At 50.7% G+C, this 15,681-nt stretch overlaps 1 protein-coding gene across 13 annotated transcripts in view; it reads right to left on the reverse strand.

Annotated features, from left to right (window-relative positions):
* Positions 1-15,681, reverse strand: part of ARAP1 (ArfGAP with RhoGAP domain, ankyrin repeat and PH domain 1) — a 187,946-nt gene that overhangs the window by 68,516 nt on the left and 103,749 nt on the right. For 12 of the 13 annotated variants that reach the window (XM_075061840.1, XM_075061841.1, XM_075061842.1 and 9 more), the window contains one exon: positions 5,263-5,427. The exons of the other annotated variant lie outside the window; for it this stretch is intronic. In XM_075061840.1, the coding sequence (XP_074917941.1) occupies positions 5,263-5,427 (165 nt within the window). The remainder of the gene's footprint in view (positions 1-5,262; positions 5,428-15,681) is intronic. 13 annotated transcript variants of the gene reach the window in all.

Here is a 15,681-nt window from a genome sequence, read left to right on the forward strand (position 1 = left end):
GATGGGAATGGGCTGGAAATCTCCTCCTCCCCCCAGCAATGTTGAGAACTAAAGTTGTCTAATATTTTTTTTATCTGTCTGTACTATAATTATACCTTCAATGCTATAATGTGGCTACGCTGTGTATTCTGGCTATTTAGGTGACAGCTGTACTCTGCGGGATATTTAAGAATTATTTTAATTCCTCCACCACTTTGGTCTTGGCCCCACCCCCGCATCCCACCCCACTTCTACAAAGGCTCCGGGGCCCTTGCTCCTGCATCTCTTTGCAGCACATGACAGTAGAATTATTAACCTATCAATGTTATTAACCAATCAGGATGCTTTTACTATATCAATAGCCCACTGTGCTTGCTAAAATACTACTTGGCCAATCAGCTTGCTGGGAGAATAATATATAGAGATATATATACTATATATTTCCCATCGTACTGTTTAAATCCAACTATATAGTACTAGAGTAAATGAAACAATGAATTCACATGACTGTTTTCGGTAATGCTGATCGCTAATTTGGCTCCTGAACCACTGAGCTCTGAGTACAGTAACTCCTCACTTAACGCTGTAGTTCTGTTCCTGAAAAATGCTGCTTTAAGCAAAACAATGTGAAGCGAATCCAATTTCCCCATAAGAATTAATGTAAATGGGTGGGAGGTTAGGTTCCAGGGACATTTTTTCACCAGACAAAAGACTATTTTAGATCGATATAGATAGATAGACAGATAGACAGACAGACAGACAGACAGTATAAGTTTTAAACAAACCATTTAATACTGTCCACAGCAATGATGACTGTGAAGCTTGGTTGAGTGGTGGAGTCAGAGGGCGGGATGTTTCCCAGGGAATGCCTTACTGCTAAATGATGAACTAGCACTCAGCTGAGCCCTCAAGGGTTAACACGTTGTTGTTAATGTAGCCTCACACTCTACAAGGCAGCACGAATGGAGGGAGGAGACACAGCTTAGCAGAGAGAGACAGAGACACACACCGTGTGTGAGAGAGAGAGAGACGCGCATTGCCCCTTTAAGTACGCTGACCCCACTCTACGTACATTGCCTTTTTAAGTAGATCAGCAAATTGAGACAGCAGCTGCCGCCAGCAAGTTCCCTCCGTCCTGAGTCCTGTCGTGTCCTCCCCTCTCTATAGAGACGGGGTAAGCGGGGTGCAGGAGCGGGGGGAGGGGGACATCCTGACCTTAGCCCCCCTTGCCCCCACCTCCTGCACAGCAAGCAAGAGGCTCCAAGGAGTAGCTCCAAGGCAGAGGGCAGGAGCAGCATATGGCAGTGGGGGGAGGGACAGCTGAATTGCCCGGTAATTGCCAGCCTGCTGGGTGGCTGCCGCACAGGGAACGCAGGGGAGTGGGGAGCTGATGGGGGGCTGCCGGCCCACCCTGGTTCCAAGCCCCCACCAGCTACCTCCAATGGGCTGCTCTTCCTGCAAGCCATGGACAAAGCAGGTGGCTGCCAAATGACATTATAAGGGAGCACTGCGCAGCTTTAAACGACCATGTTCCCTAATTGATCAGCAACGTAACAAGGAAACAACATTAACCAGGATGACACTAAGTGAGGAATTACTGTATCCCTGCTCTATGGGATGTTTCCACCATCCTTCCCCATTCCCCGATTTCCCTCTTACTGCCTTTGCTCAGTGCTTTCCACTGGCCCAGCCCTGCCAAGAGTTATCTGTGCATCCTCAGTGTCACATGGACAACGAGAACTCCCCTTTCCCGTTCCCGAACCAGCCTGGACACGGAGCAGCCAGCAAGTTCTCCCTCAACGTGGTGCCGTCACTCCCATTTGGCGAGGCCAGACCCCATAATGCCACACACGTACACTGTAAAAGCCTGCGCTCCCCGTCGTTAACCTCACCATATACCGTCACCCGGGCTGCTTTGCAAGGCCATTCGTTCACTCTCTGTATCTCAGGCCATATGGGCAGGGATTCTCGGCTGGTGAGTTTCTCTGTCTCTTTCTGGTCAGTTTCACTAGCCGGCTCTCTGTCAGCTCAGGTCTGGCTCACAGCACTGTGCAATCACAACTAGTTTATCAGGAATAATTTAAAGGAAGATTGATACGTGTATTAGGGTGCATATGCCACCCTTAAAAGACACTAGCCATAAGATGGGCCTAGGTTCTGTGGGCTCAGGAAAGACAGGGAGGGAACAGGCTGACACAACAGTTCCACCACCAGCAGGAGATCTTTGAACAAGAAGCTTTATTGGGGGGGGGGAGGGACTAATAAATCAACCAACCCTTGAAAGCCACACATACAGCGATCTCTCCATGCGTCCCATACACAGCAGAGCCTGCATACAGCCCTGCTCTGACTCCATTGAAATCCCTCCATGACATCATCTCTGAACCACCACTGTCCCCCAATCTCTCCAGACTTCAGCATGTGCAGGTTGCCATGGCCCGAGCCCTGAAACGTATAGCACCCGCACCCCCCGTCCTCCGTCTGCTCCACCAGCTCCCCATTCGCTTCAGGGTCCAGGCTGAAATCACATTGCCTGGGTGAGATTCTCTACACTCCTTTGCTTCTTTGGGTCTCTCAGGTGGTGCAATGGCGCAGGAGAGCGGCCACATCGGGCTGGCTGAGACTCTCTCCAACACAGGGACATTCTCAATGGACACAGAGCCAGTGTAGCCCTAGCCAGTCCCTACAAATACACCCAATCTTGCCCCAAGGTGGGGCAGCATGCTGGGGTTAGAATGGGACAAAAGACTTGGCAGTCTATTCTCAGCTGTAGTCAGTCCCTTGGAGAGCTGGCACAAGTTAGAGCAATCCCAGGGCTTCTCTCACCGGCTCCAGGGCTGGGACCAGTGCACATGCTCCATGAGAATCAGGGAGACAGGACCCACCATCCCCTCTGGGTGTTGTCTGTTATGGGCTTTCTTGCACCTTCCTATGAAACAACTAGCACCATCCCAGACGCAGGAGACTGGCTAGACAGAGCATGCTCTGAACCAACCCTGCAGCTCCTGGCTTCCCACTGCTCTGTCAAGGCAGTAAAATATTTACCTCATGGGGTCTGATCTCACAATAGCTAAGGCTAGATTAATCATTAATATAGGAACTCTCTCTCTCTCTCTCTCATACACACACACACACCCCTTTCTCCTCCTCAGGAAAAATCCAGAGTCTCAAAACACACACCCCAGGCGAGCTACTAGGGCCTGGTCTACACTAAAACATTATATTGGCTTAACTACGTTGCTCAAGGCTGTGAAAAATCTCCATCTCTGAGCGGTGTAGCTGACCTAAATCCCTGTATAGACGGCTCTAGGTTGATGGAAAAATTCTTCTGTCACCTAGCTACTGCCTTTCGGGGAGGTGGATTACCTACACCTGGTCAGCAGCGCAGCTGTGGCTACGCAGCTGCAGCATTTCAAGTGTAGATAAGCCCTCAGCCAAGCAAACACAACAGAAAGTCTGCCAATGTCCCTTAACTGCAGTCCTATGTTAACAGACCTCTTCACCTTGAATAGACCCTTAGAACAGGGGCTCTCAACCTTCCCAGAGGACTGTCCCCCTTTCAGGAGTCTGATTTGTCCTGCATACCCGCAAGTTTCACCTCGTTTAAAAACCACTTGCTTACAAAATCAGACATCAAAATACAAAGTGTCACAGCACACTAGTACTGCACAATTGCTTTTTTCCCCTCATTTTTGCCATATAATTATAGAATAAATCAACTGGAATATAAATACTGTACTTACATTTCAGTGTATAGTCTATAGAGCAGTATAAACAAGTCATTGTAGTGACTCCACTAGTGCTTTTTCCGCAGCCTGTTGTAACACTAGGCAAATATCTAGATGAGCTGATGTACTCCCTGGAAGACCTCTGCGTACCCCCAGTGGTAGGTGAACCCTGGTTGAGAACCACTACCTTAGCATATGCATTAACTCCTTATGTTAAGCCATCTGTCCCACCTTGTACACAGCTGTGACACCCCGAGTTCCCTTCCCAGACCCGAAGAAGAGCTCTGTGTAGTTCGAAAGCTTGTCCCTTTCACCAAGACAAGTAGGTCCAATAAAAGACATCACCTCACCCACCTTGTCCTGCTAAAATCCCGGGACTGACACAGCTACAACACTGCAAACAACAAAAAACCCTCCCTCTCCAATGGAAAATCTTCTAAGGCCATGTCTACACTGCCTCTTATGTCGGCAAAACTTACATTGCTCAGGGGGGTGGAAAAAACCCACATCCCTGAGCGACATAAGTTTCGATGGCATAAGCGCTAGTGTGCCCAACGCTATGCTGGCAGGAGAGCTTCTCCCACTGACACAGCAACCCCTGCTCGTTGAGCTGGTTTTATGACGTTGATGGGAGAGCTCGCGCCCATCAGCACAGAGCAGCTACACAAATGATCTTCCAGTTGCACAGCTGCCTCGGTACAGCTTCTCCGCTGGAAGCTCTCTAGTACAGACATGCCCTAATTTAGGAGCATGGGCCCTTTAAGACTAGCCCAGAGTCTGCTCCCCTGCCCAGGGTGACCAGCTGACTTACAGGAGCAGCTTCCCATTAATAAGCCAACTCCGGCATCGCTGTTGGGTAACAGGGAGGAAGTGCAATCCGCCAGCCATTGGTGAAAGCTCAGCAGTCTCCGACGCCTGGCATTCAACAGGGAAACATCAGCATCTCCACAGCAGAGGTTAAATCAAAGCCCTCAACAGCGCGAGGAGGAAATGGATAAAGCAGAACAACTGTAGCCCAGGGCATAGGCTTTGTAGAAACAAGCCAGGCAACTTGCCAGGAGTCTCAGGGCTGCGCTTAAGTTTGTCTCTGGGCACAAGCTGCAGCTGCCTTCCTCTTTAACTTGCTCAGACTGCAGACCCCTCCATCTGGAGGAAGGGCTCGGACATCAAGGTGGGGTGTGGCATGCTGGGACCTGTAGTCTCCGGGTGCTGCTGCCCTTCAGAGAGACAGACAAGGGCGGCTGGAGGTTGAGTGTGACCCTGCGGGCTGCTCTTGGCCTGACGGCTCCCCGAGCCTAACGCAATCGATAGGACTAGAGGGAGGTCAGGTAGTGGTGCAGTGATGAAATCAACAGCTGAACAGGAAGATTTCTCTCATTCAGCCCACGTCAGTGACCGATGCCAGAAATGAGGGGAGACGTTTCGGGGGATGGGGGAACCTTCCTCTCAAGGCATTGACAGGCCAAATTCGGGGGGAACCCAGTTCTGCTCGACATCACCAATCCCCTGCTCCAGCGTCAGTCTCCCAGGCTGCACCCTTCGGAGCGTTACTCACCCTTGGGGAGGGTTCTTGTCCAGCCACCCGGCTTTGATGATAGGTAAGAGCTGGGCAGAGGCGTCCAACCCCTCCGTGCTGCCGCTGTGCATGCTGATGCTGCGGGACACGGTGCCACTGGACTGCAGGGTGCTCAAGCCATAGTCATTCCAACAGCTGCTGTCGCTGCGGGCAGGAGCAAAGGGGGAGATACGGTTAGGAGCGGCCCATTAACCAGGCAGCTATCAGAGCAGAAGGTCTGCACCCCGCTGGTCAAAGGGGTCCCCAGCTGTGACTTGCCCACCATCCTCCACTCTCTGGGTTTGCTTAGCTCCTCTCCATACCTGTAGCCCCAGGATCAGTGTCTGAGATATAGAAGAACCCTCTTCCCCATAATGGGCAGGGCTGGCTAAAGCCAGGTGCAAGCAGAGCACTTCACACTCTTGCCGCAGCGATCACCCCTCATCCGAAATGCAAAAAAGCCTGTTTGTCACACACAGACTTTGCCCGCATTCCTTCTCCTTGGGATAATGCATTACCCTGAGCCACAGATCTGGTTTAAAGCAGCTGTGCTGGCTGGGGGGCAGGGATAGAACTTAGTGTGTGTGCAGGAGTTGTACAATGACCCACGCAGTGGGGGCCCCGATCCCAAATGGGGTCTCTACACTACTGCGACATAAATCTGAAACAAGAGTCACCAGGCTCCCCCTCCTGGATAAGCCAAGCCCAAGGAACAGCAGCCAGCAGGGTAAGTAATGCGAGATGAGGCTAGAATTTAACACTTTCCAAGGAGAACTGGGGCTGGTTGGGCACCAAGGGATCTCTCAGCGGAGAAGTCTCTGGATATGGCTCCTCCTTTCCACTAGTCGGTGCAGCAAAGGGGTCAGCTTGATGCCGGAGTGAGTGAGCCAAGACACACGTGGGATCAAGCAGGGGCCAAATCCATCCCTGATGTACCTCTGTCACTTCACTGGCTGGAGCTGGTACATAGAGCCAGGCCTGCTCTCTAAAGCAAGGACAGGAGCACAGGGAGGATTTGCAGAGAACATCTGGGAGCCATTTGGAGCCATCACAACAGATCTCACGGAGAGGGAAGGAAGGAGAAAGACAGAGCCCAGCCCTGTGGGTTTGTCCAGCGTCTGCGATGGAGACCACAAACCTCATCTCCCTTCCACCCTGCCACAGCCTGTCTCCCTGAGGTCCCTCTCCAGGACTAGAGCAAACAGGCTGCTCACCTCTACCTGCCCAGGTCGCTCCCCAGAGTGGCTGAGGCAGCTTCTGGTCTTCTGCTGGAATCTAACCATGTGCTCCCCTGCAGCCACGGCACATCACCTCCACTTGGGGTCTGTAGCTGGCACTGATTTTGTCCTTTCCGCAGATGGATGGTGCTTGACTCCCACTCTGCTCCAGGCCCTGCCTGCACTCCACCCCTTCCCCCAAGGCCCCACTCTGCTTTTCCCGCCCCAGCCCTGCCTCTTCTTTCCCCATTCCGCCCCCTCCCGAATGCCTCCCGCCCTCATTCCTCCCCCCCAGCACCTCCTGCACGCTGCTAAACAGCTGATCCACAGCAGGTGGCAGGCACTGGGAGGGAGGGGAAGGTGCTGATCTGTGGGCCCGCTGGCAGGCGCTGGGGGGGAGGGAGAGGAGCTGATAGTGGGGTTGCACCCACCATTTTTTTCCCGTGGGTGCTCCAGCCCCGGAGCACTCACGGAGTCCATGCCTATGGATGGAGCTGACGATTAATTACCAGGAGAGGGGTCTGCAAATCAAAGTGACAGCAGCCTGTTACCCGAGACAAGCACAAAACCAGCCTATTTCTCCCTTCTCTCCGCCCGAGACTTTGACAGAAAAATGGCAATCGCATACAGCTCTATGGGCCTTCCCGGCTCTCCCCACCCCAAGCAGGGTTCCTGACAGCCCAGTAAGGGAACTGAGCCATGACGTCCACTTGCGCTGGATCCTGAAACGTTCTGCTTATCCACAGGACACAGGCAGCAGTAGGGAAAAAAATCACTCCCTGCCCCCAAAGCGCCCTCACACTGCCCAGAAGGGGTACATGCTCTCCCGGGACCATTCAGGTCTTGATCTGTTGCTGAGGCTGCTGCCGAGGGGACAGCCGCTGCGGTGGGTTTGGAAGTTCCTGCCCTAGAGGCAGGGCCGGATGAAGGTGCTGAGGGGCCTAAGGCTAACGGGAGGGAAAGGCCAAAGTACGAATGACGTACTGCAAACAAAATGATGAAGTCATCAAATATTTCTCTCCATACACATTTACATATTATTTAATTAGGTAAAATGACCACGTTTATTCTATTCTCATGACACTCAATTCTTCAAACAGATACTTCTGAGTAAGAGGTAGCAGGAGGGATGCTATGCTGGCCTTCTCGTAGGCTGCCTTCCTCCTAAGTAGTGGGGTGTTTGTCTGTATGAGGGTGAACACTGCAACAGTCCCCATCCTGCTCACCTCTTCCCACCTTGTGCTTCTACCTTCATCTCTCCACATGCAAAGCCGAGCCCTGCAGGTGTTTCCCCCAAGCTATGGCCTCTACGCCACATAGCCTATCTCGCTCTGACTGCAGTCTGGGAGGCAGCCAGCTCTTATTATGTAAAAGAAAACCACTCAGGTGTAAAATCCACAGAAGCAGAGGAAGTAGGAGTGGGGAAATTACATTGGGTGGCATTGTATTTTAGGCCGTCTTGCTCTGAAAGCTGCCTCCCAGTGTTGCAGTGGCTGAGGACAATGACTTACTGTTTTGACACTGAACCCAAATGTAAGTTGGGGGATGATATCCAGTTTGTGTAATTAATCGCCAGCGATTCACCACATCAGGCCATTCTGTTACCAAGCTCTGCCACAATTCGAATCACAGAATAGAATCGTAGGACTGGAAGGGACCTCGAGAGGTCATCTAGTCCGGTCCCCTGCACCCATGGCCGGACTAAGTATTGTCTATTCTAGAATGTGTGATCAGCAGTTCTGACATGAGGTTTTTAAAGCATAAGTTCTGTGTGCACCAGCCCCTACTGTTTGCATTTGTTTGTTTTAAGCTTTCTGTAAGAAAAAGGTAACAGCTAGAAGTGACAATGATTTAGTTGCTGTTGGTCCTGCTTTGAGCAGAGGGTTGGACTAGATACCTCCTGAGGTCTCTTCCATCCTTAATCTTCTATGATTCTATGACACAGTTCTTTAGATGGTTGCCCAGTGATAATATTTAGCACTTCTGTACTAGCTTAGCTCTTCAGAATCATTGTGCAATCATTAAACAAACCTAATCTAAAGCCTTTCAGCTTTTGAACGACTAGGAGTTGACAAAACAGAGCTATTCCCTGTTGTGTTCTCTGCTCCCCTGAACAAATAGACTTCACTGAAAATCAGCATCTTAAAAGAACCATTCAGGATCTTTCAAAAGAACAGTCCAGCCAAAACTGCTGTAGTGACACCTTTGTTACTTCAGGTCTGGTGTTTGTTTAAGGCTGGTGTAGAATGTAGGAAGAGCTTCCTGGTTTCTTTGCATGTGTAAATCAAGCAGACCTTACTTATTTTTTTTTCCCTTCAAGTTTAGGGGAGGAAAATGAATGAGATTCTGCTTATACCACGTGTGAAAAGGCAGAAGGGACCAAAATCTATTCTTGTGCAAAAATCTGTTCTCCCTGAAGTCACTAAGGCTACACAGTGGTGACAGTCAGCAGGAATTGGCCTGTGTTCTCATTCCCTTCTCGAATCACATTCCAGGCTTACCCAACGTTTTCCACTCGGGGAAGAAGTTAGTCTGAGTTGGGGCAGAAGAATGAGGACAAACTTCAGGTTGATTTAGCTTTAAGTTTTTAGAATGAAACTCAAAAGAAATCAAATGTGAGGTCCTTTTATGATGGATTGAACTGTTAGAGAACCAGCAAATGGACAGAACCTGCCTTTTGCCCATCCAGCTAAACTATCATAGCCTGCTACAAAGTGGATTGCTCCTCGTCTCATAAAAACCCCTCTATTGTGGGTCTAACAATACTGCCCCTTCCCCCTGCCACCCCTTTGCCCTGCCCCCACACAGGCACTCACCAGTTGTCCAGAAACAGGACCCAGCACACACACAAGATGACGGTGACAGGCACTAGGACCCAGGAGGCAGCGTCCTGGAGCTGCCTACCAGCCTCAGTAGAGGGAGCCTCTACCCTCCCTGAGAGCTCAGCAGAGCTCCAGAGAAATCGGGTTGGGGGATGTTGAGGGGGGGGGCAATGCCTGCCCAAACTACACCCACAGCTGGCACGGGTTCCCGTGGTAACCCGATTTTTAGTGTCCAGTCACCAGTGTTAACCGGCTCCCTGGCAGTGTGATCCTGCAGTGCGGGGAGACTGGCTGGCTGCCAGCTGGTTGCCTGAGCAAGCTCCACCCTTGCCCGGCGCCTGACCAGTAGGGCCTAAAAAATAGGAGGGCCTAAGGCGATAGCCTTATTAGCCTAATGGTTCCAGCCAGCTTCCCGCAGGCCTGGACCACCCAACAGCCCTTGAGCACTGTCTGGGCATGGGCCTGAATCAGTGAGCTGGCCACAAACATCTCCTTCACCCATTGCCAATCTGCTACTGGCGTGTGGGCTAGTGCCCCTGTGCAGTGGCCTTTGTGCTGACAGAACTAGAGAGCAGCTAGTCTCCTGCAGGCTGCAGCCCCCACCCCCCCAATGTGTTTAACCTGACAGCAATGGCACAGGGCAGGCTGGGGGCATCAGTGCATGCAGGCAGAGAATGGCAGAGCTTCCTTCACTGCTTTAAAGCTGTGTAACCTTTTCATAAACAGATAGCTAAGGGTTAATGTTTCTTTTACCTGTAAAGGGTTAACAAAAGGAACCAAACACCTGACCAGAGGACCAATCAGAAAACAAGATTTTTAAAAGCTCACGGAGGGAATTTTGGGAGGTGTGTCTTTGGTCTGTCTCTCTGTTCTGTTGCTCTCGGCTCTGAGAGTGAACTTTTTCCAAGCTTCTGTAATCTTCTGTTTCCAAGTTGTAAGTACAAAGGTAGAAAGACAGTAAGCTTCTATTGTTTTTTTTGTATTTACATGTGTGTAGTTTGCTGAAATGTTTTAAATTGGATATCTTTTTGAATAAGGCTGTTTATTCATTTTTCTTTTAAGAAATTGACCCTGTATATTGTCAACCTTGATACAGAGAACATTTTTATGTCATTTTCTTTTTATATAAAGCTTTCTTTTTAAAACCTGTTTGAGTTTTCTCTGTTTGCATTTCAAGGACTTGAAACGGTATCTCCTAGGGCCAGCCAGGGAAGGGAAGCCGGGGAGGAAATAAAGAGGAGACAAGGGGAGGGGGTTATTTCCCTTTGTTGTAGACTCAGGGCATCTGAGTCTTGGGGTCCCCCAGGGAAGGTTTGGGGAGACCAGAGTGAGACAGGCACTGTAATTCCTGTCTGGTGGCAGCGCTATCAGATCCAAGCTGGTAATTAAGTTTGGATGGTTTATGCTAGGCACCCACATTTTGGACGCTAAGGTTCAGAATTGGGATTTATGCTTATGATAAACCTAGTTTGGGAAGTTTGGCAAAACAAACTGACTGGAGAATACGGATCCTTCCAAGACTCAAGGTCCAGTCAACAACACACTCTAAACATCTAGTGCAGAGGGGGCGGAGGCATTAGTCAGATGCCTCCCACAAACACATCAACTTGACTCCCTCCTCCTTCCCCCACAGCCTTGAGTGTCACACACCACAGAGTTCCAGAGACACATACACCCAAAGCCCAGCATCACAACTAGCTACCAGGGGCCTGATCCAAAGGCCTGGGAAGTCAAGGGACAGATTCCCACTGACTTCAGTGGGGCTTTGCATCACGCCCTCTCCCTTTAATGGAGCAGCCCAGCAACCTGAATCCAGACGTCTAAATCCAGTTCCAAACCACGCAGCTCAGGCTCATGTCTGGATGGACGTGGGACACATGGACAGACACCCCAATAGGTTTTACTCTGGGGAATTATTTCCTGCTCTGTAGAAGCTTAGCCAAAGTAACACAAAGTATCTATAATTACAGAGGACACCCAGAAATTGTTTCCCAGCTAAATGAATCTGGCAAATAAATGAATTGGTCTTTCATTATGTGAAATTGCTCTCAGTTGCTCATTAAGACCACAAATTACTTGGGCGATGGGAAATTATTTTACTACTCTTAGTGATTCCCCCTGCTCACGGCATATAACTAAGTGATGTTCTCCGTTGGCCGTGGTTGTCAGTGTGAGGATGGGAGACCGGCAGTGAAGCCTAGCGGACAGGACAATAGATGCAGGAGAGCTGAGTTCTATTCCCGTCACTGGCCAGCGGTGTGGCCTAAGACAAGCCACATTGCTCCTCTGCAAAGCACTTGGGGACAGAACAGGGGATTGAACCTAGGCCTCTGGTGAGCACCCTAATCACTGAGCTCCCCCTCCCCCTAAGGAAAGGGATGGCATTAGACAACAGATACTGATTGTTTACTGGGGTCGATTTGCCCGGCACAATGTGAACACACAGCATAGGATGGCTACCCCCACCCATCCGGCATTAGCATTCAGGCCCATACAGACACATGATGCTTTCCCCCCTGTGCAGGCCTCCTGTGAGCCCCATTCACTCGGAAGCAGGTTAGTAGCACAAGAGAGCTTTCCATGGCGGAGATGGCTTTTTTGCAGTATTGACCCAAGTCTAGTATGACTTCGGGGGCCAACATAGAAGCCAGTGTGTCCTAGGGCTTGTCTACACAGGGAAACTCAGGCCTGGTCTACACAACAAAGTCAAATTGACACAAGGCAGCTTATGTCGGCCTAGTTGTGCGTGTCTACACTTCAGTTAGTGTCCCACTGACAGAAGCGCCCTGTTACACTGCCATAGTAACACCACCTCGCTAGGCAACGTACAGTCTCAGCGGATGCACTTAGCTCAATGCAGTGCATGCGCAGATACTGCATTCCTTATGTTGACCCTCACTGTCCTCCAGCAGCTGTCCCACAATGCCCAGTGCTGACCACTCTGGTCACAACTGTGAACTCCGCTGCCCAGGGGTCACAGAAACCGGAAGCTCTCCTCCCTTTTAAAGCCCTGCACATTTTTGCAATTCCTTTTCCTGGCGGCCCGGTTTGGCAAGCACACTTAGCAGTTCTCCACTGTTGAGTGCCGCTGGCCAGCTGCAGACGCACTGCTGCTGGGAGTGGACAGGAGATACTGGATCTCCTGGGCCTGTGTGGAGAAGAGGCTGTGCAGGCGCAGCTGCGAACCAGCCATAGAAACGTCGACATCTATGAGCAGATTGCTCGGGGGATGCAGGAGAAGGTTGGAATAGGGCCCAGCTGCAGTGCCCCGTGAAAGCCGCGGCAGGCAGACCAGAAGGCCAACAATCGATCTGGTACTGAGCTGCAGACCTGCCACACTGACACCTCCGAGGAGCCTAAGCCAGAGGCCTGTGCCATGAACAGCAAGGAGGAGGAAGTGGTGGGCGAGGAAGGGGAAGAGGAGTATGGGGGACAGGCAACTGTGGAATCCAGCCACCAGAGAGCCAGGGCCTGTTTTTGACTCCACCGCACTCCAGCCAGTCCCCACAGTCGAGCACGGGGGAGCCCGACGCAGGGGTACGTGTGTAGATAAATTTTCAATTACAGGGAGAGCCCCTCCCCCCAAAGCAGCAGAACACATCTTCTGACTTATTAATTTACTCATGCTGGGAGAGTTAGTGGTACAACCAAGAGAGGCAGAGTTGCTATCTGCTTTTCATTCTCCTCTGGACTTGGGGGGGCCATGCAGAGCTGTTTCTTTATGTGCACAGGGATCTCCTTTGAATCCTCTTAAGGGAGCTCAATGAAACCTCCATGGAGGTACTCTGCAATCCTCTGCTGCAGGTTTCTAGGGAGGGCTGCCTTATTTCTTCCTTCAGGGTAGGATAATTTCCCACGAGGCCCAGCGATAACTTCAGCAGGCACCATTGGTCTGCACAGGCTAGCAGCACACAGGCCTCAGCAGCTCTGGGGTGGCAGCATCATAGAGTCGTAGGCTCATAGACTTTAAGGTCAGAAGGGACCATTATGATCATCTAGTCTGACCTCCTGCACAATGCAGGCCACAGAATCTCACCCACGCACTCCTGTAACAAACCCCTAACTTATGTCTGAGCTACTGAAGTCCTCAAATCCTGGTTTAAAGACTTCAAGATGCAGAGAATCCTCCAGCAAGTGACCTGTGCCCCACACTGCAAAGGAAGGTTAAACCCTCCCAGGGCCTCTGCCAATCTGACCTGGAGGAAAATTCCTTCCCGACCCCAAGTATGGCAATCAGCTAAACTCTGAGCACGTGGGCAAGACTCACCAGCCAGCACCCAGGAAAGAATTAGTTGTGCTCTCTCTGCCTTTGTGGCCTTCAGGAGTGAGGTATCAGCTGAAACCACTAATGCCTGAGGAAATGGTGCCAGTATTCAGTGCTATTTCCCAATATCACTGCAATCATGCAACCAAGCAATTCCCTCCTCATTTCCCCAGTCCCTGGTGGGGCGTGCTCACCAGGTCTCGTGTTGTGACTGGAAATCCCAAGCAGAAGTGAGAATGTAGTGCTTAAAACTTTAGGGGAGTGAGTTTGGCATCTTAAGTTTCATTTTCTGTAGTGATCACGCTGACAATGATACCTCTGTGTGTTTTATTTTCAGCTGCTGCCATTGCGGCCTTCAGGGTCTGCCCCTCCACACCCGTGGAACGCCCGAGCCAGATGAGGAGGAGAAAGAAGAGGACTCAGGATGACATGTTCAATAAGACCCTACAAGCCAGCACTGCACTGGACCACGAGCACAGGGCCTGGAGGATGAACACGGAGAACAGCCTGGAGAAGGGGAGAGTGAAGAGGAGAAAGGCCCGGAAGTCCCAGCAGGAAACAGAGAGTGAGAGGCACCAAGACATAATGGGGCTTCTCAGGCAGCACACACAGATGCTGCAGACTCTGGTGGACCTGCAGGTTCAACAGTCCCGGGCTCACCTCCCTCTGCAGCCTATTGAGAACTCAGTATCGGGACTTCCCTGTGCCCTCCCTCCACATTCACACGGCGCACTACCCCTGCCTTATGTGGCCATCCAACATCTTGACAGACGAAAGCAAACATGACGAAGCCAGTCCGTCAGTGGCACTTGACAGAGGTGTGGGAGAAGAGCCAAATGCATGAGCAGCAAACCTTCCCACAGCAGCTACAGGTCCACTCGTCAGACGGAGCTTGGAGCACACTCTGCTTCCTGATGGCTCTCCACAATGACTGCACCAGCCTTGACACGGCTTCTCCAGATGGAGCGGCTGTGGGCAGGGCTCTACCGGTTGTCAGGGGGATGCTGAATTTCTTGAGACCTTACCTGACCTGGTTGCTGTACCAGAGCTTTGGCCTTCCTCTGCGTCGGAGGCAGGTCTTGAGTTGGCCAGACAGCACTGCCTTCAACAGACGATCTTGAGGCTTGTAGGGACTCATTCTGTGCGTCCCAGCCAGCGAAGCCTGTGAGCACCTAGTGTAGTCTGCATAGACTATAAGCTGGTTCTCTCTAGGATCTCCTTATTGATGAACTGTTGGTCCCAAGTGACTCCAAGGATTTTTCTGAGACTGGAAGCTGTTCATGCTCCACTCCTGTGACCCAGCTTTGGCAGCCATAAGGGAAGGTACCGAGGCCACAAGCCTGATATTCAGGGCCAGCAGCTTGTTGTTCCAGACACGAGAGGTAAGTTTGCCAAAGGTGACAGAGCCTTTGCAGATTCTGGTATCAAGTTGTCTATCCAGGCTAAAGTTTGCTGATTAGAGTTGAGCCAAGATAGCAGAAGCGATCCATGTTATCCAGAGCTTCATTACTGACGTAGATTTTAGGCGGGATGTTGGGGCCCTGTGACACGACAACTGGTTTCTTGATACTGATTCCCAGGCCGAACTTGATACATGCCTTGGAAAACTTATTCATCATGATCTGCAAGTCATCAGGTGAGTTAGAGATGAATACAATGTCATCTGCAAAAAGCAGATCCCAAATAGCAACCTGGGTATGACATACCTTCTGCTCTGGAATCATCTGATGTTGAAGAAGCTGCCATCCATCCTCAATTCAATTAGTATTAGATCATTTCCAAAAGCGTACTTAAGAAGAACAGAGAAGACGATGCCAAAGCCAGTTGGCAGTAAGACGCAGCCTTGCTTCATGCCAGTATCAATGCTAAATTCAGATGATGGTTCATTTTCACACTGGATAGTTGCCTTCATTTCCTCCTGGAACTCCTTACATAGGGAAAGCACTTTTTGTGGACAGCCAATTTTCAAGAGGATCTTGTATAGACCATTCCTACTAACTGTGTCAAAGGTCTGTTGTAGGTACAAATGCTATGTAGAGAGGTGCCTGTTGTTCATGGCTTTTTTCTTGCAACAAGCACATTACGAAGGACATGTCAGGGAGGACATTAAAGACAA

This window comes from Chelonoidis abingdonii, chromosome 1, assembly GCF_003597395.2.
Source record: "Chelonoidis abingdonii isolate Lonesome George chromosome 1, CheloAbing_2.0, whole genome shotgun sequence".
In the NCBI taxonomy this organism is placed as follows: Eukaryota; Metazoa; Chordata; order Testudines; family Testudinidae; genus Chelonoidis; species Chelonoidis abingdonii.